Source organism: Protomyctophum parallelum (genome assembly GCF_964188405.1).
Source record: "Protomyctophum parallelum genome assembly, chromosome: 14".
In the NCBI taxonomy this organism is placed as follows: Eukaryota; Metazoa; Chordata; class Actinopteri; order Myctophiformes; family Myctophidae; genus Protomyctophum; species Protomyctophum parallelum.
Genome location: NC_139709.1, coordinates 12,940,026 through 12,966,931, shown reverse-complemented (window position 1 = coordinate 12,966,931; position 26,906 = coordinate 12,940,026). Strand labels below are relative to the sequence as shown.

Genomic DNA, 26,906 nt, shown 5'->3' with positions numbered 1-26,906 from the left:
GTCTTAGTTTAGTCATCATAGCTTCGTTTTCATTTAGTTTCCATGTCGTTTTCGTCAGTGGAAAAAGGTAGTCGACAAAAAATGTTGTCTTGGTTTTAGTCGATGAAATCAACACTGATCGGCATCACATAATGGATGTAACTCGGTCAGGGGCTCTTCGCCTCCTGTTTGGAGTGTTGAAGAAAGTCATTGGTTGGAAAGAAAAGCAGCTTGTGTCCTCTGTCTGTAAAGACTCTTTGCACAATCCACATCCGTTTTCATTTCAGCTCAATAATTTCACTATCCAAATCTATATCGGCCCTATGGCCCTAATTAATTACAGTTAACGGGATCTTTTAAGTCTCACCCTGGTCTGATGTGAGGAGATCAATAATGTGGCAAAACATACCCTCTATGTCAATCGTCCCGTCCGTGGTGCGTTTATCCGAAAAATTGTTGACGTCACAAAATGACGACAAACGCGTTGTTGCATGTCATATTTTGGACATTACAGAATGTACACCGGATTAGGTTGTTTCGGGAACATAGTGATGGCCCAGTCAAACATTCACGGCGAAGATCAGTCACCACAAAAAATAAATAAACAGAAGATGACTTAACCTCACATGAATGACTCGTTTCTGGTAAGGACAGAGAGTTACATGTCATGGAGATAACAGTGTGTGTTGATATTGGTCACTCAACCATTATTATTAGTAGTAGCAGTGTTGCATGGTTCCCACGCAAGTCAGGAACGATGTATTAATCGGCAATTAATCAGCCAATTTTAGATTAGTTTTTAGATTAATCGGCATCGGTTCAATTAATCAATCGGACCGATTAATTCATCTGTTCCGATTAATCGGTCCGTCTGTCAGATAAACAAGCCCAAAGTAACAGCTTGAACAGATCTACAAGCTCACAATATTAAATATAAAAAGGTATTTAAGTTCAATCTGACTGCCTAAAAGCCTGCAGTGCAGACACCCTGTTACATGTATTTTATTCAGAAAGGACAAAATCATTATAATTTTTCAATACAGAATGAGATCATATCAACATCGGTGATCGGGCCATAACAGCAATTAATTATATCGGATATTGGATATCGGCCAAAATGTCTCATCGGCACATATCCCTAGAACACCCCTATGTAAATTGGAAATGATGCAAGTTGGGATTCTTGACCTCACCTGGTTATGCAATAACCCACTCGCTGTGCGTGCGGTACGGGCGTATGAGCAACATGCCCCATCGCTTATACAACGGTCAAGACGACTTAGAAATACATTATTAACCCATTTAGGCCTGACCTCGAAATTTACAAAAATCCTTCTAAATCCTCCAGTTTTCGGAAATAAATATTTTCACAAATTTTCAAAAATAGCAGACCTACAAGCTCATAGCGCACGCTATGAGCTTGTAGATCTGCTATTTTTCAAAAGCTAAATTATAACATAATGTTTAAAACACCAAAAGGGGTCCCCGCCCAAAATGGATATTTTAGTGATCTTGCCGCTACCCATAGCTGTTATCTTACTTCTTTGTTCTTTCTGCATCTGCCTTGTAAGATAAAAAAACAAAAAAAGGGTCATCCAAATAACATATTAAAAATTGTAAATAATAATAAACTGAAAACACTCTCATGGGTTCAAAACGGGCCATAGCCATCATCACTTAAGGGCAAGTGACTATGATGGCCTAATTTAGCCCAAGGAGTGTTTTTCGTGCAAAACTAATGCTTGGAATTGAACTCAGAATCATGAAAAAACCCCTAGTTTGACATGTCACAAGCTACTTAAACCCCCTAGTTTGACATGTCACAAGCTACTTAAAGGAGAATTCCATGCTAGAATGCTTTCTTATCTTTCTTTGTAGTTGTTACGTCGTTTTTCACTTCCGCTTTCATCATGACAAGACGTGTTTTCGTTCGCTCCTGCCCTCCGACTGACTCAAAGTCGCTGATTTTTATCAATTTTGTTTTTTTCCTCTTCTGGTGTATGGACCCCTACCTCAATACACCCAAGGGACTACATCGAGTTGTTTTGGAGAAAAACGAACCGGTAAAAGGGGAGTTTCAACATCTTTCCCACAGCGAGTTTTACCTGGTCAGAGACGACGAGTTCAACGTGAACCACGGGAAGCACCCTGGGTACGGCTTTGAAACTATTCAATCCTATTCAGCCCGAAGAGACAAGCTCCAGCTTAGCAAAGTGAAGAGATTTTTCTTTTTCTTTATTTTGTTACTGGCTGGCGACATCGAAAGTAATCCTGGTCCCGTGATCACTCGACAAAGGACTAGACTGCTTGAACAGGAAACGGTGGACACAGCAGCAACAGCGAACAACAACAACACCGCTCGCTCGCTGGTGGAGAACAATGGACTCGCGGCCCTCACCGCCGACACAGCGATGAACAACAACAACAACACCGCTGGCGTCCTTCCTCCTCAACCAACCTGCATCATGCTGGATATACACGCTAATATCCCGGTTGTGAATCCTGTATTCGCAAGGGCCGAGCGTGTCCCAGGCAAAGGCAGGAGACTGAGGAGTGGAGTGACCTGCTACCGGCGACAGTCAAGGCCCAAGACACGGTCAACACCCCCATCTACAGGCATGAAGAGTCCCCGCATCCAACCACGGGGGACATCGCATCTGGAGACGGACCTTGTCGGCCTCATCGGCGTTCTTTCCCGGCTTTTTTTCCAGTCGGGACCATGGCTCAATCAACCCCACCAGAGCCCTCAACGCCCTCAAACTTTGACGAGGGACCCCTCCCCCCACCCGCAGCCCAACTCCCGGCACCCCCCACCCTCCCCCCACTCCCGGCACCCCCCACCATCCCCCCACGGTTACCCGCGGCCGCAACTACTGCAGACATAAACAATGGACCTCCCTATTTTAACATGGAGGACATTAACAGTATTGCCAGCGTCAAAGGAATCCATTTGTTTCACCTGAACATCAACAGCCTTGGACCCAAACTGGCTGAGGTCAGACAAGTGTTCCAAAGCGGTAAGGTAAACATCCTAAGTTTCTCTGAAACAAAGCTGGACGAGTCCACCAGGGACCCAGAGATAGAAATAGAGAACTATACTATCATTAGGAACGACAGAAACAGGCATGGCGGTGGCGTGTGCATGTATATTCACAAAGACACTGAATATGTTACTCGTACTGACTTACAGCATGATGAAATTGAAACTGTGTGGGTTGAATTAATTTTCAAAAATGCTAAATCAGTATTAGTTGGCACCGTCTATAGACCGCCCGATCAGAATGGGTTCTATGATATACTTGAGGGGTGCTTAGCTGGGGAGGAATGTGTAGAGAAAATCCTGATTGGCGACTACAATACGGATATGCTTCATAAGGAAGCACCTGTGTTTAAGTCATTTAGTCGGTTTTGTGATCTGCATGGTGTCAGTCAGCTAATTACCCAACCCACAAGAGTGTGTGATTCTACTCAAACTGTCATTGATCTCATTCTGACCTCGGACAAATCCAGAATCTCCAAGAAAGGGGTTATTGTATGTGGGCTCAGTGATCATTTTATGATTTTCTGTACCCGCAAAATACAAAAACTAAAGTTTGACTGTCACAAAACAGTCATATCTAGGGACCTCAAAACCTACTCTAGTGAGGCCTTTAACCTAGAACTGGAGAGTCTGGATTGGTCCGATGTGCTCAGGAGCTCACTAGTCGAAGAAGCATGGCTTGGCTTTAAAACCAAATTTACATCAGTACTAAACATCATGGCTCCTTTGAGAACCATCAGGGTCAAAACCCGCTCGGAGCCATGGATGAATTCGGACATACTGACTGCAATGAAAGCCAGAGACAACAAATGCTCTGAACTTCTTAAATGCAAGTCCATGCTAGCCAAGCGCTTCGACAGTAATCTCCAGACCAAACTGTGCAACCTAAAAACCCAGTGTAACAAGCTAAGAAACGGTGTAATTGCCATGACCAAATCTGCCAAATGTAACTTTATCAATGATAAAGCCGAGGAAATCAAAAACAATCCTCGGGAACTCTGGAAGTTACTAAACAACCAACTAGGCTGTGGTCAGAAACTAAAAACCAGGTTTACTAACATAAACATCAAATCGAATAACACCCTCATCACTGACAAGCTTGATGTAGCCAACCACCTGAACATCTTCTTTACAAACATTGCAACAAAGCTGGTTAGCAAACTGCCCTCCCACTCTGGGCGTTTTGGTGTAGAGCACATCAAAGCCTTCTACAAAAACCTTGGTGTTTGTAAAGATGATTTCAAAATGGCAATGGTAACAACCGAGGAGGTACTTAAAAAACTGAGTGCCCTCCAACCCCACAAGGCCACTGGCCATGACAATATCCCCTCCAAATTTCTCAGAGACTCAGCCTTTTCCATAGCTCCAGTCATCACCCACATAGTTAACCTCTCCATCAAACAGGGACAGGTCCCCCAAGATTTTAAACTGGCCAAAGTAACCCCCTTGTACAAAAAAGGGAGTAAATTAGAACCCGGCAACTACCGCCCTATTTCTATTCTAAGCTCCATCTCGAAAGTGATGGAAAAAATAGTCTATGAACAGGTTGAAAAGTATCTTGCCACTAATAAATTGCTGTACGAGTTCCAATCTGGTTTCAGAACATCCCACTCCACTGACACATGCCTCCTCTATTTGAGCGACCACATCAAACACGAGGTGGACGCTGGAAAATACTGCGGCATGGTCATGCTGGACCTCCAAAAGGCTTTTGACACCGTGAACCACTCCATACTGGTTAACAAGCTTAAAGCTATTGGTTTTGATAGCACATCAGTGAGCTGGATGCAATCCTACCTGGAGGGGAGAGAACAGATGGTGGAGGTGAACGGAACACTGTCCCCTCCCCTCCCAGTGAGCTGTGGCGTCCCACAAGGAAGCATACTAGGGCCTTTACTGTTCCTAGTATATGTTAACGACATGACTTCAGCTTGTGACTGCAGCTTGTTCCTGTTCGCAGATGACTCAGCACTGCTGGTCTCGGACAGGAACAAACTGCAGGTTGAAAAGACCCTCAGCTCTGAACTCGGTAGAATCTGCACCTGGCTCGCTGATAACAAACTATCCTTACACCTGGGAAAAACTGAATCCATCCTCTTCGGATCAAATAGTAATCTCAGCAAGGCAGATGGCTTCTTGGTTAGAGTGGGTGACAATATTATCACACGAAAAGATCAAATTACCTACCTAGGTTCCATCCTGGAGGCCAATCTTTCCGGTGATAAGATGGCCACCAACGTAATCAAAAAAGTCAATCAAAGAACAAGATTCCTTTACAGGATCTCCTCACTGGTCAGCAAAAACACCTTGAAGACCTTAACAGGAGCCCTCGTACAAGGTTTCTTTGACTATGCATCCACCTCTTGGTACCACAGCACCTCAAAGGCCCTTAAAACAAGGCTCCAGACCTCCCAAAACAAACTGGTCAGGCTCCTACTTGGCCTCACCCCCCGAACCCACCTCACCCCTGCCCACTTTGACTGGCTGGGATGGCTTAGGGTCGACGACAGAGTACAGCATCTTGCAATGGGTCTGGTCCACAAGATTCGATACACCACCAAGATACCCATGTACCTGTCTAAATACTTCCTTAACCGTCTTCCTGCCATTGCCGAAGCCCTTCGGCAATCAAAGCCTCAATTTGATAATACACCTTGCTGCCATTGCCGTAGCCCTTCGGCAATTATACTTTTATAGTGCATATGATCGATCGAGCCATAATGCTACTCACGTTAGCCGGTTAGCTAGCAATGTTGTTAGCACTGCACTGGATCGTTCAGATTAGATCGCGGTCGCCATAAGAATCCATTCTATCCGTTTCTTTCAATCGCCTGTATCTCCTATTCCTTGTCCCAGATGGCATTTTTGGTCAAACCAGCGTTTCTTTGACGGCACAGAGCCGACGTTGTGCAGTGCTATATGTACCGGCATTGATTCGATTATGTAAACAAAGGTTGTCTTGGCAACGTAAAGCTGGCAGGGATAAGCTCACTTCCGGTTGAGGCAAAATGTGGCTTTTCAAAATAAGAGCTCAAATTAAAAAAATGCTGGCATGAATTAGGTCCTAATTTCTCAATAAATGGCAGCAGTAAAAGGGTTAATGTAAACGAAGTCCACACCCACAACACCAGAGGGAGTGCAACAAACCATGTACAACCCAGATTCGGCACAAACAAGGGACTAAATTCTTTTCGCTCCTATGCCACCAAAATGTGGAACGCCCTACCAACAGTCATTAAGACATGTGAATCCCTTGACTCCTTCAAAACCGCTCTCAAAGGGCACCTACGGATGGCTGCAATTCGAAACTGGCCTCTGTAAAATCTGAATCCCCCCCCCCCACCCACCCCATTTTCCCTCACTGTATATTGTATCTTTTCCCTTTTTTGCTTCCCATATGATGAATTTAGCTACATAGAAATGTCTATTTGTATGTCTCTAAATGTTTGTATGTCTTTAAATGTTTTGATGAATTGAACAATGTGGACCCTGTTGTAAACAAGTGTAATGCTTAATTGGGTCGTCCACTCACAGTTGACAGTCTTTGTATTGAGTTTGTGCTTAAAATGTACTGTAAATTCTACAAACTGTTAATAAATATTTCAATCAATCAATCAACCAAAGAGGTCCAGGTGTTTTTGTGTGCAAAAACTCCTTATTGGCTATTTTCCCTACCATAAGCCCTCATCCCTCAATGAATTGCATTGCATTGAATGGGAATTGAATGGGGCTATGGGGTGTTATGCTAGTTCGCTTATTTCCATCGAAATAAGTAGTAAAGTGTGCCACTTGGGATATTATTTACATTATGAAGAGAGGATATATACAAAGAAATTATAATTTTGAGCGATGGAAATAAGCGAATTAGCACAACACCCCATAGCCCCATTCAATTCCCATTCATTTCAATGCAATTCATTTAGGGCTTATGGTAGGGGAAATAGCCAATAAGGAGCTTTTGCACACAATAACACCTGGACCTCTTTGGTGGGGACGTAACAACTACAAAGAAAGGTAAGAAAGCCTTTTAGTATGGAATTCTCCTTTAAAAGGATCCCTGGCTAATGAGACAATGCGGCGAATGGCGACGCATTGTGAGCTTGTAGATCCCCCCACAGGATCAATACAGGTCTATCTAAGCAGAGTAGAGACAATCAGTCATAATCGGATACATCTGCCGTCAGTGCCAACCAATGGCCTTTCGCACGTTTTAATTAAGTGGCGTGGTCAAGTTAATGTCATGCGACGCATGTGTCATTTTAAATGTTTATAATGTCCTTTCCAAATCTAAGAAGAAGCGCTTTCTCAATGGAGTTTAAAATGCACGTGAATGTATACATGCAATCATATATTTGCCGTGTAATCTGCGAGATACGATATCGTCTCTTTTTGTATATCTTCCTGCAGCCAAATCACCGCATTTGGGACAATCTGTCCTCTTATCTGAATGTGACTTAAAAAAACCCACAGTGTGCTCCCAGATTGATTTATCGGAGACAACAATGTCTTTCTTCACAAAGGATCTTTCAAGTCTCTGGATAGGGGAGGGGATTTTAGTTTTAGTCAGTGTCTTCTGAATAGCGTTCATTTCGTTTTAGTCACCTGGAATGTTTTTGGTCGACTAAATCTACAGTTGATTTAGTCGACCAATATGTATTTTGGCGGGCCTTGATGCCGTAGTGACGGCTGATTTTACACAAGCTGAAAATAGATATCTACAATCTCACAAAACGTTGCGTTGTCAATTTGTAGATCGGCTATTATTTCATCACGCAACCAAGTGTAAAATGACTTTCCACTATAGTCCCTTCCTAACTTTTTTTTCTAGTTTTTTGTTGACGAAATTGTCCATATATTTAGTCTTAGTCTTAGTGACTTAGTCAGTGAAAAATGGAAACGACGAACATTTTGTAGGGCAATCAACACGGAGAGAACATGCAAACTCCACACAGAAAGGCCTCCTCCCTGTATCCCCTATAGGGTAGGTACCCTCACATGTTCTGCCCGTGTCTCTTATAGGGTAGGTACTAGGTACTCTCAAATGTTCTCCCCGTGTCCCCTATAGGTAAGGGTAGGTACCCTCACATGTTCTGCCCGTGTCCCTTATAGGGTAGGTACTCTCAAATGTTCTCCCCGTGTCCCCTATAGGGTAGGTACTAGGTACTCTCAAATGTTCTCCCCGTGTCCCCTATAGGTAAGGGTAGGTACCCTCACATGTTCTCCCCGTGTCCCCTATAGGGTAGGTACCCTCACATGTTCTCCCCGTGTCCCCTATAGGGTAGGTACCCTCACATGTTCTCCCCGTGTCCCCTAGGGTAGGTACCCTCACAGAAAACACATGCAGTAATCCTGTTCTCTAAACTGCCTCCCCCTGGCCTGCCGGGGCGCCTGATGGAGGGGAAAGAAACTGGTTGGAATAACGTGTTCCTTCCACGCGCTACGTCCAACCAGGGAAACCCCCCCCTGTCAGGTGTAAAGGAGCAACTTGGACACTCAGGCATGAAGGAAGCATGAGTTCAAGTCCGTTGCTCTCCCCAGGTTAGCGGAGGGTGTGTGTAGAGCCCAGGATCACATTAGATAATTGACACAGGGGTGAAAAATGGGTTACAAAATTGTGGGATAAATAATATTTAAAAAAGAAAACACAAAAAAAAAACACGGCGTTGTTCTTGGGCTGGCTGGCTGGCCAAAGTGGCCAGTGTCGTTTTCGTCGACTAATTGTTGTTGTTCTTTCCACTAATGAAAACTAAATGAAAACGAAAACTAAGCTATGATGATCTACAGATCTATACAAGCTCACAACGCGACACGTTGTGAGCTTGTATAGATCTGCCATCTAGACTAACACCAAGACATTCCAGGTGACTAAAATGTGACTAAAACTAGAAGGAAAACTATTTAAAAGACTATGACTAAAACGGGGAAAAAAAATCACAAATTGCTGCCCCAAAAACAACACTGTTTCTTGGGGCTGGCTCTAGCTGTGGCTGGCTGCTCTACCTTGAAGATGTTGGGCCTCTGGATGAGGCCCAACATGGCTGCAACAAGGCCCAACATGGCTGCAACAAGGCCCAACATGGCTGCAACAAGGCCCAACATGGCTGCCCACCATGACTGCAACAAGGCCCAACATGGCTGCTCTACCTTGAAGATGTTGGGCCTCTGGATGAGGCCCATGAGGGACAGGAATCCTCCGTAGGACCAGCCGTGGATGGCCACACGGCTCAGGTCCACAAAGTTGAACTTCTCCGACACGTACTGAAGCCCCTCCACCTGGTCCTCGATCTCCACCTGGCCCTGGACGACCAGGACACACACACACACACACACACACACACACACACACACACAGCAAGGACACAGAGAGCACCACGCATGGATTAACCCATTTTGACCTGGGAACGATTCTGCAAAATGTCTTCTAAATCCTGACTGTTTTCTTGAAAAAGCAGTTTTTCTATGTCAGTCGTTCTCAAACACTTTCATGTCACTTGTCACGATTCTTCAAAAATAGCAGACCTACAAGCTCGTAGCGCGCCACTCGGTGGCGCGCTATGAGCTTGTAGATCTGCTATTTTTCAATAGCTAAAGCATAGCATAATGCTATGAAATAAAATGGGTTAAAGCTAAAATACAATCCCATGACAGTGTGAAAGGAGATGTGTGTCTTTAGCCTGGGTAAACCCACTCCCCCTGCTGGACAACAGGAGGGGTGAGTCTGGCTAAATGGGAATACAAAGTCCTTAGCATTGTATCAGCTTTGGTACGAGCCAATCCGCGACCTGAGCTCAGGGCTCTGTGATTGACAGCGCACGTTGTTGGCCAATCAGGAACGATTTGAGCAGTCGATGACGTCGTGTGCACTCCTCGACTCATCTCAGTCACCCACAACAAACATGGCGAAGCTAAGTAGCTAGCAGTGACGTTACAATCTCCTGACAATTATCTTTGCAGAGACGGCAAAAAATCGTTTACATTCGATACGGCCATGACAAATTAGATTTCGAAATAAACGGAGACTGCTAGTGTGGCAAGAAGATTTAGCTGCTGCTGTGTGCAATGCATAGAGACTATGTACTGCTGTGGGACAGGAGGAATGAGGAAGTAGGAACGGGTTTAGATGACGCCACTTTTTTGATATACACTGATTGGCTGAAGGGGTTGTCCGTCAACGTTACTCTAAACAGCCACACAGGCGATTATATTCCAGACTCTCCCCCTCAGGCAGAATGCAAGTCTGGCGAGGGGGGGAGGGGTTTACCCAGGCTAGTGTGTCTTACACACTTACCACAAAATGTCAAATTAGGATGTTTTGCTAGCCTTACAGCTAACCAGTTGAAGACATTGCAGATTGAGGCGTTAATGATTGCGGTTATGAAATGTGACTCTTTTTAATACAGAGACAGTCATGGCGGCAAGACCAACTGTGTATTTATGCAAAATGAGTTAATAGCACAGGCAGACTCTTCACATACTAGAGCATGTCTGAAACATGTAGCTATAGGTGTAATGTTAGAGTCCACAGAAGTGAACCTTCCAAGCCTGTTTTCTCAACTCGCTGTTTTCTGCAAGACATTACTCGATAAGCCATACCTCCAAAACTGGTGGGTCAAACTGAACAACCAATATGTCAATTTGAAGCTATGATTCACTGCTTTCATATGACATGAGAAAAACATTTTCTTTTTTAAATTTCAATAGTGGTCTCAGTCAGAAGCGGTCAGGAATATCTGAGATCATTAGGGTTTTCCGGAAGACTGAGATAACTAATAACCGAAAATAGGCTATCTACAAGCTTACAACACGTCGCAGCCTATTTTTTGGTGCAGGACACACTTCCATATTAGACATGCTGACTTCTATGGAATACAAATGACTGGAAGCAGTCGTGGCGACTGAGAACTTTAATCCATGACGACGCGTGGATTGCAACACAGGTCAGCCTGAGACCTAGAGACCACATTCTACAAATGTTTTCTAAATCCTGACAGTTGACCGATGGACAAGGTGACCACCTCACCGCCGGGAGCGGTGGTCACCTCACCACCGGAAAATCCAGACTATGAATAGGCCTTTGCTCACCATTTTGTTTTTCAGTGCTCCTTCAAACTCCAGGCCCCTCTGGCAGGACCCCCTCCCGTCGATGACCACCACAGCGTAGCCCAGAGCCGCCAGCGTGTTCAGGCGCAGATACTTCATCCCCTTGAAGGAGTTGTTCACCAGCTGGACCTGCACGGGAAGACACACATGATGCACACATTACATCTACTGTATGCCGACGCTTTCCATATTTTCTATATATATTTTTTCTTCTCTGTTTGATGGGAAGAACGTGGGCGCTTGTCTAGCAGCCTGGGCAGCACGGAAGGTTAGTGTTGAGCTTCGGCTGCATGGTACTAATATAACCCTTACTACACGCCATCGGACGGGTTTGGCGACCTCCGGGGTTAAATCTTAACCCGTCATCTGATCTGGCGTCCTTTTTTTTATTTTTGACTGAGACTCAGGCACCCGACGCTTCACTCTGCCTTCATAATAGCTTACCGTTCGATTAGCTGTTAGCGCGGCAGAAAGAATGCCTCGTCTCTCCTAATCCAGGGCTCTCTCCGTGGTTTTGATCTGATGGATATACTACGCGCTTCATTTCTGACTTCAACATGCCTCTCGCTAAATGCGTGTGTGAGAGAGAGACACAGAGAGAGAGAGAGAGAGAGAGAGATGTGTGTGTCTCGCGCTGATCACGGCATCTTGCACGTGCATGTCAAAATGAATTGGAATAAAAAACAAATGATGTAGCCGCTGCCTATATGGATCGGATCTTGGTGAACTGTTGCAGTGTGTTCGGCGATCAATCGTTTACTGTGAAAGCCACAAAGATATAATGACAATGCCGATTGGAGAAAAGAAAAGACTCCTGCAGTGTGAGGGGGAGGGGGCTGAGAGCTAGTGTGGAGCAGATGCAACGAGATTGGACATTGGGGGGTTGGAATACATCCCGGTCGCGTGGTTCATGTAACGCGTGTGTCACTGTGAAGGACTGGCCCCATGAAGTGAACGGAGTTGGCGTAAGTAGTCGGCAAACATGACGATTTTGACGTAGGCTGTTGAGCTTGCGCAATAACAGCGTGTTTGACAAAAGTAATATTTGTACAGTAAATATGACAGTTGGGGTGGATGCAATGTAGTGTAGATGTATTCCGGGAGCGTGCAGATTTTATTTTGCATGGAGCGATGTGTGCTAACAGTGTGGTTTGTTAGGAGAAGGACCACGGATAGACGGCCATGTGCTCGTGTACCCCCTGTCTATTCTGGTAGCAGGATAATGTAAATAAACACGTGGTAAACGCAAATGTGTGCAGGACACGGAAATAAATCAATCAATGGATCAATCTGTGTACCTGTGGGCCTCCGTACACAAAGAGGACAGTGGGGTGCTTCCTGCCGGGCTGCAGTTTGTGAGGCTTGTACACCATCCCGTACAGCTGGAAGCCCGACTTCCCTGGGAAGTCAAAGATCTCCGGTGGGTAGTAGTCTACAGGGCAGGCTGAAAAAAAGTACAGTACAAATATACAGTTATGTACAGTATTGTGGTCCCTGTACGGAACACTGGCCCTGTCCCCTTTCCCCCAAAAACAGGACGGTGTGTCCAAACCTTTTTTCAAAGGGGGCCATATTTAGAAAATATATTAAAAAGAAAAAACACTCAAGGGCCAACTACATCCCCTCGACTGACATAATATGCCTTCGGACTATAACAAAACAAATCTCACTCTACAACAAACACTGAAAATTGGTACCCCAATATTATATGGACAATTTAAAGGAGAATTCCATGCTAGAAGGCTTTCTTACCTTTATTTGTAGTCGTTACGTCCCCACCAAAGAGGTCCAGGTGTTATTTTGTGCAAAAGCTCCTTATTGGCTATTCCCCTACCATAAGCCCTAAATGAATTTCATTGAATGGGAATTGAATGGGGCTATGGGGTGTTGTGCTAATTCGCTTATTTCCATCGCTCAAAATTATATTTTTTTTGTATATATCCTCTCTTCATAATGTAAATAATATCCCAAGCAGCACACTTTACTACTTATTTTGATGGAAATAAGCGAATTAGCACAACACCCCATAGCCCCATTCAATTCCATGCAATTCATTGAGGGCTTATGGTAGGGGGAATAGCCAATAAGAAAAACACATGGAACTCTTTGGTGGGGACGTAACAACTACAAAGAAAGGTAAGAAAGGTAAGAAAGTCTTCAAGCATGGAATTCTCCTTTAATAACCTGCTTCTGAACCTCCCTACCTCAATATGTAACTGTTTTTAACTTATGTTTTATTTCACTGTCTGTATATTATGTCTCTATGCCTTACTTGTAGATATGTTTTGTGTTTTTATATCCGTCTTAAATTGTTTTTTTTTATATATGTGATCTCCTCAGCATTGCAAATGAGTGGAACCTCAATGCTCTTTTCGAGAATAAATAAAGGTTTCAATCAAAACGATTTTATGTAACTATCATCATCAATATTTAATATTAATGGTCTTTGGTTAGGTGTGCTGTGAACAAAACACCAAAATAAATCAGCGCTTTTTCAGCCTTATTTAAAAAATAGCCTTTTTCTTACCCCTTCAGAATGAGACAACAAGGAACCCTGACCAATTATAATTATATACTCTGGGAGTTTTCCTAATGTCAGAATCAGTTTTTGTTGCGTTGGTTTATGTGCTAAAAGAGTGACTTTGAGAGCCGTTACAATGAAAGTCAATGAGCGACTATTTTTTATTTCTTAAATTTCTAAAACGGAAACAAAGCCGGACAGCTTTCTCGTGTCTGTAACCTTTTGAATTCATTTTTAATAACGTTTTCAATCAATCAATCAATCAAAAACAATCTAGGACAGTGGTTCCCAAACTTTTTAGCCCTTGACCCAAAAAGAGAAATTAAGACATTTGCCCTCAGACCCAAACTAGTGAAAATAACAGATATACAAGCTCATAACGCGACGCTTTGCGCCGCTGCTATTTTTGAAAACCATGTAATCTTTGGGGTCCACCACAGATATAGGGGTCCTTGACATGACATTGTTTGAGCTGATATAGTAACATACTGTAGGTTTATCCAGAAAATGGTCATGAGACATTTTGTAGAATCTGGTCTCATAGGTCTCAATAAACGGCTTAAAGAAGATAACCGTCATGCAACACAAGATGATGACATTATGGGCGATGGCTCAGGGGTTAGAGTGGCTGTATGGTAACCGTAAAGGTTGCCAGTTCGAACCCTGTGGGCTCCCCCAGAGTTACTGTCGAAGTGTCCTTGAGCAAGACGCGGGGAACCCCTAATTGCTCCTGATGTGCTGGTTGCTGTCTTGCATGGTTTCCGCCGCCATCGGTTATAATATGAATGTGTGTGTCAATGGGTGAATGTAATGCACAATCTATGTAAAGTGCCTTGGATAAAGGCACTATATAACTAAGCATTATGCTATACTTTATACTTTAGCTAGCAGATCTACAAGCTCATAGCTCGCCACCGAGTGGCGCGCTACGAGCTTGTAGATCTGCTATTTTAGAAAAATCGTTGAAAATGCGGCACAAATCTTTGAATATGTATTCTTTCAGATGACTTTATTTCGACGTCAGGCCTAAATGGGATGAATGCACCATTTACTATTTACTCTGGTCGTGTCGCAGACTGAAAATAGCCGTTCCGCAACAAGGGCTGTAATAACGGAGTCCAAACAAAGCCTTTTGCTTGTTCACAAACCGTTCAAAATGCGAGCAGAATATGGAGTGGTCAACAGTCCCAGGCGGCAGGCGGGGCATCTCTAGATGCTGCGGCGGTAACATAGCATGTGAGTGGCATGTGATGTCGCTGATTAGCAAACAACCGGACGACGGGTCTGGAGGACGGACAGACAGACAGACAGACAGACAGACAGACACCCGTCTGGATCTCACTGAGCCGTCCTTGATCTAATCAAGTCCTTGATCCCCTGCTGCGCTTGTATTATTGACTCAATTGATTGTTCCAGAAAATAACCTCGCAAGATAGGTGGGGGGACAACCTTCACATTTGTCCACACTCCGCTTTGTGCGAACTATAATATTAACCCATTTTGACCTGAGATCAGATTCTAAAAATGTCTGACAGTTTTCTTAAAAGGCTATGTTTCTGTGTCAGTCGTTCTTCGATTCTTCAAAAATAGCAGACCTACAAGCTCGTAGTGCGCCACTCAGTGGCGCGCTATGAGCTTGTAGATCTGCTATTTTTCAATAGCTAAAGCATAACATAATGCTAACACCAAAAGGGGTGATTCCTCTCCAACTGGACAAAGTGAAAGCATCTCTCTTGGATGACCTCTCACTCTGCTCTATATTACCCCAAGGATCTGTGCGTCATAAAAACACCAGCCATCAGCTCATGTCGAGCTGATGGCCGACTTTATGGAGCTCGTAAAGTTTTATTGATAATGAGTTCCTTCAACGATCAGGCTTATCGAGCCGGGTTCTTATTGAGCCCCGCTATCGAGCACTTTCTATCATTTTGAGGAAAGACGGGAGGCATTAAATTCCGAAACAGAACCAGTATCTTTTACTAGTAGCCATCAAATGCAGTACGTTTCTAACTGACGGAAGGCAATTGACCTTTTTAACCAATAAAATAATATTGAAGAAACTGGTTAATATGTCTACAGTCACTTTTAAAAGTGTCATTTTGTTTACCCGGGGCAGCGCTGGTTGGAAGGTATATCAATACACTTTTAGACTGACATGTTTGTGCCAGCAATGGATGATTACATTTTTTTGAATGCTCGATAAGCCCAAATCTCATTGATAACGGGTACTCAATAAGCTTGTTATATCGGATTTCTTTCGGGTATCGGTTATCGAACTCCATCCCTAATTATAAATGTGTTTTCTTTAGAGATGCTCCGATAATCGGCCGGCGATCGGCAGATATTCACTCTGATCTATTATCGGCAATTTACCCTCTCTGGAGAAACTGATCTTTTACACCATTTGAAACCCATTTTGGGGGCGGGAACCCCTTTTGGTGTTTCAAACATTATGTTATAATTTAGCTATTGAAAAATAGCACATCTACAAGTTCATAGCGCGCCACCGAGTGGCGCGCTATGAACTTGTAGGTCTGCTATTTTTGAAAAATCGTTAAAATGTGCCTCAAATCTTTCAGAAATTTGTCATGATTTAGAAAAAAAAAAGATTTTTAAATTTCGACGTCAGGCCTGAAAGGGTTAAGTGGTATGAATGTCAATCAGTATAACATCATTTTGCATTTTTGTGACAGGCCAAAACATTCTCTCCATCCTCCCCACACACACAGGAACAGTTTTGACGTTGGTTTTGACATAATAATAATTTTGGAAATATTAAAATGTGCAACATTTCACAAGATCAGTATCGGTAACGGCCTGATCATGAGAAAAACAAAATCGGTGATCGGTAAATCGGTCCCAAAAAACCCCGATCATGGCCATCCCTTAGTTTCCTTACTTGGTGACTCCATCATGCTGGCCCAGAACTCGGGCACCAGGTGCAGCGGGTCATCGTTGGGGCCGGTCAGCTTGTACACGTGGACACACGGACACGTGCTGACATTACTGTAGTGGCTGATGAACATGTCAAAGTTCTGCGTTGGAGGGGGAGAGGGAGAGAGAGAGAGAGAGAGAGAGAGAGAGAGAGAGAGAGAGAGAGAGAGAGTGAGTGAGAGAGAGAGGACAGAGGATACAAAAGGAATGCAGTGATTAATTAACCACCGCAACTCATTATGCGACACATTGGGAGCTTGTAACACAGCCACAACATTCCAGGTGACACATTTTAGTCACTTGGAATGTTTTAGTGTTAGTCTTAGTTTTGGTCGACTAAATATCATGAGATTTTAGTCGACTAAATGTGCAGTTGATTTAATCGACTAAAATGTATTTCGGCGGGCCTCGATGCCGTCTACATAGCAGATCTACAAGCTCATAGCACGGCACCGAGTGCCGCGCTACGAGCTTTTTTTATTTTATTTTTTCAAAAATCGCGAAAATGTGGCGCAAATCTTGAATATATATTCTTTCAGAGTGAACGTTTTTAAATCACATCTTTGCTTCTGGGAGGGGTGCCTGGAACAACATATTTTCACATGGGGGTCGGCGGGGTCTTTCCTTCCATGGAGCAACATGGAGTCCACCGTACGGTCTTCGCTTCCTGTCCTCTTTTAATAGTCCTTGGTCATCATGCGGCCCTTGACATAACACGTTGTAGCAGTTTGTCAAGACGCACACATCCATTAGCCTTGCTCCCACCTGCCAAGGCCAGGTGATGGGGACACAGTGTGACGACCGAGGGAGAGCTGAACACAGGCCCAGGTGAGGGGCTTCTTACGCAAGCCGGCATGCCCGGGGGGGCTTTCCACAACATTGAGCTGATGCATAGTTCCAGGGTACACTCAAGAGTAATCTAGTGAGAGAGTATATCCCCCATATATGGGGGACAAGGGGAGAGCAACGGACTTGAACTCATGCTTCCTTCATGCCTGAGTGTCCAAGTTGCTCCTTTACACCTGACAGGGGGGAGTTTCCCTGGTTGGATGTAGCGTGTGGAAGGAACACGTTATTCCAACCAGTTCCTTTCCCCTCCATCAGGCGCACCGGCTGGCCAGGGGGAGGCAGTTTAGTGACCAGGATTACGGCATGTTTTTTGTGAGGGTACCTACCCTAGGGGACACGGGGAGAAAATGCAAACTCCACACAGAAAGACCCTTTCGCCAACCCCGCCTTCGGGTATGGGCACTGATGACGCGGAGGAGGAAACACGCCGCCAGCACCCACAGCGTCCCGAGCGGGAATCGAACCCAGTACCTTCTAGCTGTGAGGCGACAGCACTACCGACTGTGCCACCGTGCCCCTTCGTCGACTCCCATTGTAAGAGTGGAATGCGGAAATGCTCATTCCATCTCAATGGGATAGTTCCAGCTATTAGGAGCAATGTTTGGAACTATAGCCCATAGGCTCCCGCTTTGCGGCGAGATCAAAAGCGTGTCGCTACTCTCCTACACTCTGGGTACACTATACCAAGTGGTTCCCCCCCCCCCAAAAGGTTTTAGGCCCATGATCCAAAAAGATAAATTAAGACCCAAACTAGTAGAAAATAGCCAATCTATCTTCCTGAAATGACTGAGAAAAATCATTGAATTTTGTTTTCAATTCATCTTTTGCCTTTTTTTGCGAATGTTTTTTTTTTTTTTACGTTTTGAAATTACATTGAAACAAAATGTAAGGAAACCAAAAAATAAATAACTATGTGTCCGCAACCCACAAATTGGGAACAGTGTTGTTTTTGGCAGAAAATTTCTATTTTAGTTTTAGTCATAGTCTCTTGAATAGTTTTAACTTAGATTTAGTCACATTTTAGTGTTAAGTCCCAGTGGTTTGGGAACCAGGGCACTGGCTATTTTTCAATAGCTAAAGTATAACAGAATGCTTAAAACACCAAAAGGCGTTCCTGTTCTGAATGAGTTAATTGATTGCCTGAGTCCCGTGGTGAGAGTTCTGCCCTTTGAAAAGTAATAAGTCATTAGATATAAATGATTGTATTGTTGACCTGGTTTTTTGCGGTGCCTTGCTCCATTACACAGCTATGTGTGTCCTGTATGTCTGTCCCTAGTGTCCGAGCACGGAAAGTTGCAACGCGGTAACCGTGTCATTTCTCAACCGTTTCGGAACGCGGGAAGGCTCGCCGGAACAGGGCCGCCACCCCCTGGGGCATTCCTGGGTGTCTGGAATCTGTTCCTGGGGAGCCCCCGGAGACCCCCACAAGGTATGTATAATGGCTGATTGTATACACTTAGGCCCTCATTTATCAACCGTGCGTACGCCTAAATATGGGCGCACGCCGAAATTACCGACATTTTCGGCATTTAACATTTCCGGCAAAGCTTGAAATTGAACTTGAGTAGGACAAATAGTCACGTCTGGTCATGAGCTGCCATACGCTTTTTTCTGTCTTACACAAGCAGAGCAGCCTTGTCTGAACTGCTGAGAGGCTGTCACAGGCATCTAAACATATATGTATTCACTCCTAAAATGTTTATATAAAATGTATGTATAATGTATATGGGCTACATGTAAAAAATAAATAAATAAAAATGTTAAGGAATACATGTGTCATATGAAATTAGTAGGAGATAAAATCGCGCAATTAAAAACAATGTTGCAAGAGATGCTTAAGCCATTTAAACAGTGTTTTGCATGAGCGCATACATGCGAGGATTTGGGCTGTCTGTGCTGAAATATTTCCATGACGGGACGTTGGAGAGTATAGTGCAGCAGACAGTGCTGCAGCTCAGCTGCGGAGAGTCCCAACGTGCAGGTATAGCCTACTATAGCCTAATCTACAGCATGAAGGCCGATGTCTTTCTTACGGTATGTGCAATATAATAAACTCGACGCGTCGCTCGAATGCCAAATGTACCGTGCCAGGCTCCCAGCGCAAGTGGGAACTGCATCGGAGATATAGGTATATTACCCAGCCAGCCCACGCTGCCCACCACCAGCCACATATGAGGCTATATACTGTTTTGGCTGCACATTCATATAATGACAGTTGACAGCCCGGCCACTGCAGTGACTAACGACTGGCAATCTAAATAGACTGTCGAACGTCGGAACGTGCATGGTCAGTTGGTCACGGACGGACCACTGTGATAGAGAGACAGACAGACAGACAGACAGACAGACAGACAGACAGACAGACAGACAGACAGACAGACAGACAGACAGACAGACAGGCAGACAGGCAGACAGACAGACAGACAGACAGACAGACAGACAGACAGACAGACAGGAGGAGCACCTGCAAAACAGCAGCGTGTGTGTGCCTATTTGTTATTTAATTATGGTTCACAGGTTCAGGTTTTCGTTCTAATAATTTAATATACAACTAACAACACACAGTGAAAGTTGCAAATACTAAATAGCGATATGTGCGTGCGTGCGTGCGGGGGGTGAGGCGGGCAGCAAGGGAAGCGAAGCGAGAGGAGAAACAGACAGCTTTATTTTAATGTGTCATGTAGGTGCGTGCGTGCGTGCATGACAGCAAGGCAAGCGAGGTGAGAGTGAAACAGACAGGGTAGGCCTACAACTTTATTTAATTCATGCAGGTGTTCGTTCTTTATTTGTTTAACAACACACCAGTTAGTTGGGCTTGCAAGTTGCGTGTGCGTGCTGTGCGTGTGTATGAGAGAGGGGGGTGAGGCGGGCAGCAAGGCACGGGAGAAACCTATTTTTTCATGTAACCATGGTTTCAGGAAACGTATTGCCGTTGTTCATGTCGCAAAAACGAGGGCGAGGCTTGATTTCTTAGGGCGTGCCAGATCAAATTCAGCCGTGACATTTATTAACGCGAGAACAAAATTAAGGAAGGATCAGCTGTTTGCGATCACTTTATAAATGCCGTGGCGACGTGGGTGTACTACGAAACCTGCACTCGAATCTGTGGCAGATTTTACACCCGATTGATAAATGAGGGCCTTACACTTTACATCTACAAGCTCACAACGCGTCACACTGCCTGCAACGTGTTGTGAGCTTGCAGATCGGCTATTTTCAGCATGCAACCAAGTGTAAAATGACTCGTGTCTTTTACTTATACTGGATCTCTTGTCCACTAGTCCCTTCGTAACATTTTAGTCTAGTTTTTATTTGTTGACGGAATTGTCAATATATTTAGGCTTAGTTTTCATTTAGATTCCGTTTAGTTTCCGTCAAAAAAAAAAAATCACACCAGTGTGAACTGAGTGGTGCAACTCCCGTCTATTGGTTCTCTGTATCTTTCCAATTTGTATCGTCCAATTTCTTCTCTGTATCGTTCCAATTTCTTCTCGTGCTCACGCATGCGCACACCACTCGTGCTCACACAGGTACACGGGTACACGGACATTGCTGGTTGTAGGAGTGGTTGCACCACTCAAAAAAAAGGTAGTCGACGAACATTCATTTTTTTCATTAGTGGACGAAATAATCAACACCTGGTCGTTATACCTGACTAACGGAGCAGCTGTGGGAGAAGCCAGGCTTGGTGAGTCGGACCACGTCGCCGGGAGATTCATAGCTGACGACGTACAGGTGGTGCTCCAGGGGAGTGTCCCGGGTGCCCTGGAAATACACCAGCTTGGTCTCCTCGTTCACCCAGATCTGAGAGAGGAGGACGGACAAGAGAGGTGTTTTTGGCAGCAACATTTTCGATTTTAGTTTTATTGAATGGTTTTCACTTAGTTTTAGTCACATTTTAGTCACCTGGAAATGTATTAGTGTTAGTCTAGTTTTAGCCGACTAAATAATCATAAGATTTTATGTCGACTAAACATACAGGTGATTTAGTCGGTGAGCCTTGATGCTGTCGTAATGGCTGATTTTATACTTGCTGAAAATAGCAGATCTACAAGCTCACAACGCGTCACAGTTGTGAGCTTGCAGATCTGCTATTTTCAGCATGCAACCAAGTGTAAAATGACTTGTGTCTTTGACTTATACTGGATCTCTTGTCCACTAGTCCCTCACTCCCTTCCTAACATTTTAGTCTAGTTTTTAGCTGTTGACGAAATTGTCAACACATTTAGTCCCTCTTTTAGACGGCGACCATCTCCATATAAAACGTCAAAGTCCCGTTGCGTTTTTTTTTACCCTTTACACGAACACGCACACTTTATGAAAATGCTATAATGTTGCTAGGTGGCGGTAACGGGCTGCCAAATAGACCAGTCACCCACGTACAAGAAGAAGAACCCCTTCACACAACCCTGCACAAGTAAGACGCGCAAACGCATGAAGCGAACGCAGCTTGTGTGTGTGTGGTTGTGTGTGCGTGTGTGTGTGTGTGTGTGTGTGTGTGTGTGTGTGTGTGTGTGTGTGTGCGCGTGTGTGTGTGTGTGTGTGTGTGTGTGTGCGCTACAGCTGCGCCCTGTGTGTGTGTGTGTGTGCTACAGCTGCGCCCTCTGGTGGCGGGCGGGTGGTGTAACAGTGGGACAGACACACACACAGACATTCAGCCCCTGCTGTCATAGTAAGTGGCTCACTGCGTTCGCAACAACACGGCTCCGTCTTTTTGGCAAATCTAGAACTTCCTGTTTGAGAGCTAGCAAATTTAAGACATCCGGTAGCTTTCAAAATAAAAGTGTTGTTAATTAAATAATTATTACATTACATTATTAGTATTATTATTACATTACAGTTATTGTAAAGACACACATTAAGTTTCTGTATAAAAATAAGTAATTAAATAACACAGAAACATAATGTGTCATTTAAATGCTTGATTTGTTTGTAGTTTTAATGTGCAAATAACTTTTTTCAATACTCTAGAGGGTACTCTTATTTTGAAGAGATCGTCTTAAATTGCTAGCTTAGATTTGCCAAAAAAACAGTGCAACACTGCTCAGGGCTGACAGGCAGCCTAGAGCATGCAGGCAAAGCGCACCACGGGATGGTTATATATTTTATAATACATTAGGCTACATAAACGCTGCTGCCGCGGCTGCCGCCTATCACAAGGCTTTTTATTTACATCATGGTTTTACATTCACCATCGCTGATGAGCAGCGCTTTGTAGGCGAGGAGGGAGGCTTGTTCAGGAACTCTATTATATCATATATGGCTCTGCATTAATGTAATAAACATAATGCGCTGTGAGCCAACGTGAGCCATGATGTCATAAGTTTTGCGGATTCACCGTTTTGCCTGTTTACACGGAGAAGGGATAAAACTGCATTCTGAAAGATTTCCACTCTGGGAGGTGGTTTCACTTTGTTGCGTTTTCACCTCCTGAAAACACAGTTCTCGTCTAAATGACAGCAGCAAACGATACTTTATTTTGCCGTTTTCTATGAACACCATCCTCGTCTAAACACCGCCTTAGTCATCCCAGCTTAGTTTTCAGTTAGTTTCCATTTAGTTTCCGTCTGTGAAATAAGTTAGTAATTTTTCGTCTTAATAGTTTTAGTCGACAAAAACCACACGGGTGATGAAAGCGTTCTCCAACCTTAGATCCGTGCCTGGCCAGGACCTCCCATTCCCCGCTGGTTAGCGTCATTTCCTCCTTGATTGCACATTTAAAGTCTCCTGGACAATGGGACAGAAACATATTTAAGTCTCCTGGACAATGGGACAGAAACCAACAGAATCAGCATGCTACACTGCAGCCGTGGTTCCCACACTTTTTCATGTCAAGGACCCCCCCCCCCCCAAATTAACACGAATTAGCCCATGGACCCCCCCCCCCCCCCCCATTTGAAGAGATATACCAGGGAAAGGGAAGGGTCCATTTGTAAACTCACAGAACCCCCTTTCCACCGGTTGGTTCCCACCGGTTCAGTTCTTTTTGGTTCTTAGTCCATGAGCCACAGCTCCAAAATTGGTGGGAAAAACTAGACCTATATCAAATTGTTTATAGGATCAATAGAAGTAAATTAATACAGGATAACCCTTCCACAGTAGTAGCTTTTTCATATTTTTGGTTATTTTGCATATTTTCCTACATAATGCCTAATTTGCATACTTAAAAATGTGAAGTTTGTAATACAATAAAATAAATCATTGTCTTCGTGTAAGTAATAAACGGGGGAAGTTTCATGGTGATAACAATCTAATATAGGTATGGTTTTGCTACACTCAATTCATAATTAAATAAACATGAGCTTAAATTATCTCTGGACACAATTTGTTTATTAAAAAATAAATAATATAAATGTTTTCTTATCATCGCTGTCTGGCAGAAACCCAATACTTTGTCCTCATACTATGTTGTATGGCAGACAGTGTCACGCAAGTCGGCCATCTGAAATGTTTTAGTGTCAGTCTAGTTTTAGCCGACTAAATATCATACGTAATACATAAAAATGCAATTCATATTACGATTTTAGTTGACTAAATCTACAGTTAATTTAGTCGACTAAAATGTACCTTATGACGCCGCCATGATGGCATCGTAATGTCTGATTCATATGCTGAAAATAGCAGATCTACAAGCTCACAACGTGTCGCGGGGCGACACTGCTTGCAACCAAACATAAAATGACTTCTCTAGTTTTATTGTTGTTGACGAAATTGTCAATATATTTAGTCACAGCAGTTTTATTCATCATAGCTTAGTTTTTATGTAGTTTTCATCAGTTTTTTCCCCCACTATTTTGTACCCATTTTCCACCCTTGTGTCAATCATCTAATGTGATCCTGGGCTCTACACACCCTCTGCCAACCTGGGGAGAGCAAACTCATGCTTCCTTCATGCCTGAGTGTCCAAGTTGCTCCTTTACACCTGACAGGGGGGAGTTTCCCTGGTTAGACGTAGCGTGTGGAAGGAACACGTTATTCCAACCAGTTCCTTTCCTCTCCATCAGGCGCCCCGGCTGGCCAGGGGGAGGCAGTTTAGAGAAGTTTTACTCTATGTTAAATCAACACCGGTGTGTGTGTGTGTGTGTGTGTGTGTGTGTGTGTGTGCGTGAGCCAGAGAGTGTCTTCTTACCCTCCTCGTGCAGGTAGTCGCCTGCCCAGTGGTAGCTGCCCGGTTGTAACAGAGACGTCACTTTATACAGGTGGGTGAAGTTTGTTTTAGACTCGTTCACCCAGATGAAGGTTAACTCGTCTTCCGTCGTCTGAACGAATGGATAGAAAATATCGTGAACCTGTGTGTGTGTGGGGAGGGGGGGAGGGGGAGGGGAAGGAGAGTCAAACGGTCAAAACATGACATCAAAAGGTCCCGTCTTATTTACAGTACAGGGCAGACTTGTTAACACCACGAACGACCAGCGATTTACAGCAACGGAGCACATTTAGCGGACACACCAGGCGCTATCCCGGATGTGGCTGAAGTAGCTTGTGCCTGCCGGCTCAATTGTATAAGCTCATAGCGCGGCACCAAGTGCCGTGCTATGAGCTTGTAGATCTGCTATTTTTCAATAGCTAAAGTATAACATAATGCTTTAAAACACTAAAAGGCACCGAGTGCCACGCTACGAGCTTGTAGGTCTGCTATTTTTGAAGAGTCTAGAAAATGTGGCGCAAATCTTTGAATGTATATTCTTTCAGAGCGAACGTTTTTAACTAAAATCTTTGCTTCTGGGGAGGAGGTCCCCTGGAACAACATATTTTCAGATGGGGGGGGGTCGGCGACCAATCACATAATTTTTAGGATCCTTGACATGAAATATTGAGCACCACTGATACAGAAACATGGAGGTACTGTATTTCAGAAAAAATATTTAGAAGACATTTTTTTCTTTCTTTTTTACGTCAGGCCTATACAATGACCCAAAAAGAGTCCATGTTTTGGGCCTCATTTGGCAGCCTCGTCAGGGAGGTCTCCTCACGTTGATCCAGACGTCCGTGGTCTCCTCGTAGATGATGTAGGGCTGCGTGTTGGCGGGCAGCGCCTCCAGGTCCTCCTGCCTCTGGGCCGGGTCCTCCGTCACGGGCACAAACATGGCGGGGGGCAGCAGCGCCAGCTGAAGCCTGCGCTGGCATCGGTCCAGCAGTACCGCCCAGCCACTACACACACAGTACACACACACACACACACACACACACAACACACAAGCTGGAGTCATTCTCAAGCTGGGCTCACCAAGAATTTCCTCCGTCAATGTTCTTTGGACTGGAGGAGCGCATCCAACAAGATGAATCCACCCTTTCCACCACCCTGACGGCTATCAGGACGCTGGAAGGGGACATAAACACCCTGGACTCTAAACTAAGCCTTGTTCAAATGTTCTTTGGACTGAATGGGGGGGGGGGGTCGTCACACAGAAACGCATCGCTAGAAACAGTTGGTTGTTTTTGGCAGCACATTTCTCATTTCTAGTCTTTGGAATAAAAACATTTAGTTTAGTTGATTTAGTCGACTAAAATGTGTTTTCTTTGGCGGGCCATGATGCGGTCGTAATGGCCGATTTCACACCTGCTGAAAATAGCCGATCTACGAGCTCACAACGGATCTGCTATTTTCAGCATGCAACCAATTGTAAAATGACTCATACTGGATCTCCAAGCCACTAGTCCCTTCCTAACATTTTATTTGTTCTAATATATATTTTTTTATCCCACGATTTTGTAACCCATTTTTCACCCCTGTGTCAATCATCTAATGTGATCCTGGGCTCTGGCGTGGAAGGAACACGTTATTCCAACCTGTTCCTTTCCCCTCCATCAGGCACCCCGGCTGGCCAGGGGGAGGCAGTTTAGAGACCAGGATTACTGCATGTTTTTGTGAGGGTACCTACCCTAGGGGACACGGGGAGAACATGAAAACTCCACACAGAAACTCCTAACATTTTATTTGTTGACGAAATTGTCAGTATATTTATTCTTAGTATACTCATAGCTTAGTTTTTATTTAGTTTCCATGTAGTTTGTCAGTGAAAAAAAAGGTAGTCGACGAACATTTTTCATCTTAGTTTTAGTCATCGCTAGGAACAAGTCGCCCAGCATGGTTTTCCTATGGTATTGCATGTATGTGTGTGTGTGTGTGTGTGTGTGAGTGTCTCTCTTGCACCGTGTGTTGTGTTTTCTTTATAGTGGATGCATAGAAGTTCAAATATTTTAATCGTTTCACTGCCAAGGCACAGAGTCAGGAACAGTGGGACAATGGTTTGATATTATATTCAAGATTCAATACCTGCTAAAATATCCTTTTTTCCCCCCACTGAGATTCATTATTTGATCACCCGGGTTGTGCACACAGACACAGGTCCACTCTACATACCGCCCTTGACCGATGCGCATTGCAAATTCGGTATTTAAGTCCGACGTCATGTTGTAGTTCTACGTTACGTCCGGGTCCAAGTGGCACCAGCTTCCGTCCGCATCTCATTTTGAATAGAA

General features: G+C 44.2%; 1 protein-coding gene across 3 annotated transcripts in view; it reads right to left on the bottom strand.

The window, feature by feature from the left end:
• The window catches only part of LOC310871078 (dipeptidyl peptidase 9-like), a 56,238-nt gene that overhangs the window by 12,545 nt on the left and 16,787 nt on the right, over nt 1–26,906 (bottom strand). For all 3 annotated transcript variants that reach the window (XM_083782544.1, XM_083782545.1, XM_083782546.1), the window contains exons 11-18: nt 25,397–25,574; nt 24,553–24,712; nt 23,071–23,150; nt 21,075–21,227; nt 16,540–16,675; nt 12,418–12,563; nt 11,102–11,248; nt 9,164–9,316 (exon numbers count right to left, since the gene is read on the bottom strand). In XM_083782544.1, coding sequence (XP_083638670.1) covers nt 9,164–9,316; nt 11,102–11,248; nt 12,418–12,563; nt 16,540–16,675; nt 21,075–21,227; nt 23,071–23,150; nt 24,553–24,712; nt 25,397–25,574 — 1,153 coding nt within the window. The remainder of the gene's footprint in view (nt 1–9,163; nt 9,317–11,101; nt 11,249–12,417; nt 12,564–16,539; nt 16,676–21,074; nt 21,228–23,070; nt 23,151–24,552; nt 24,713–25,396; nt 25,575–26,906) is intronic.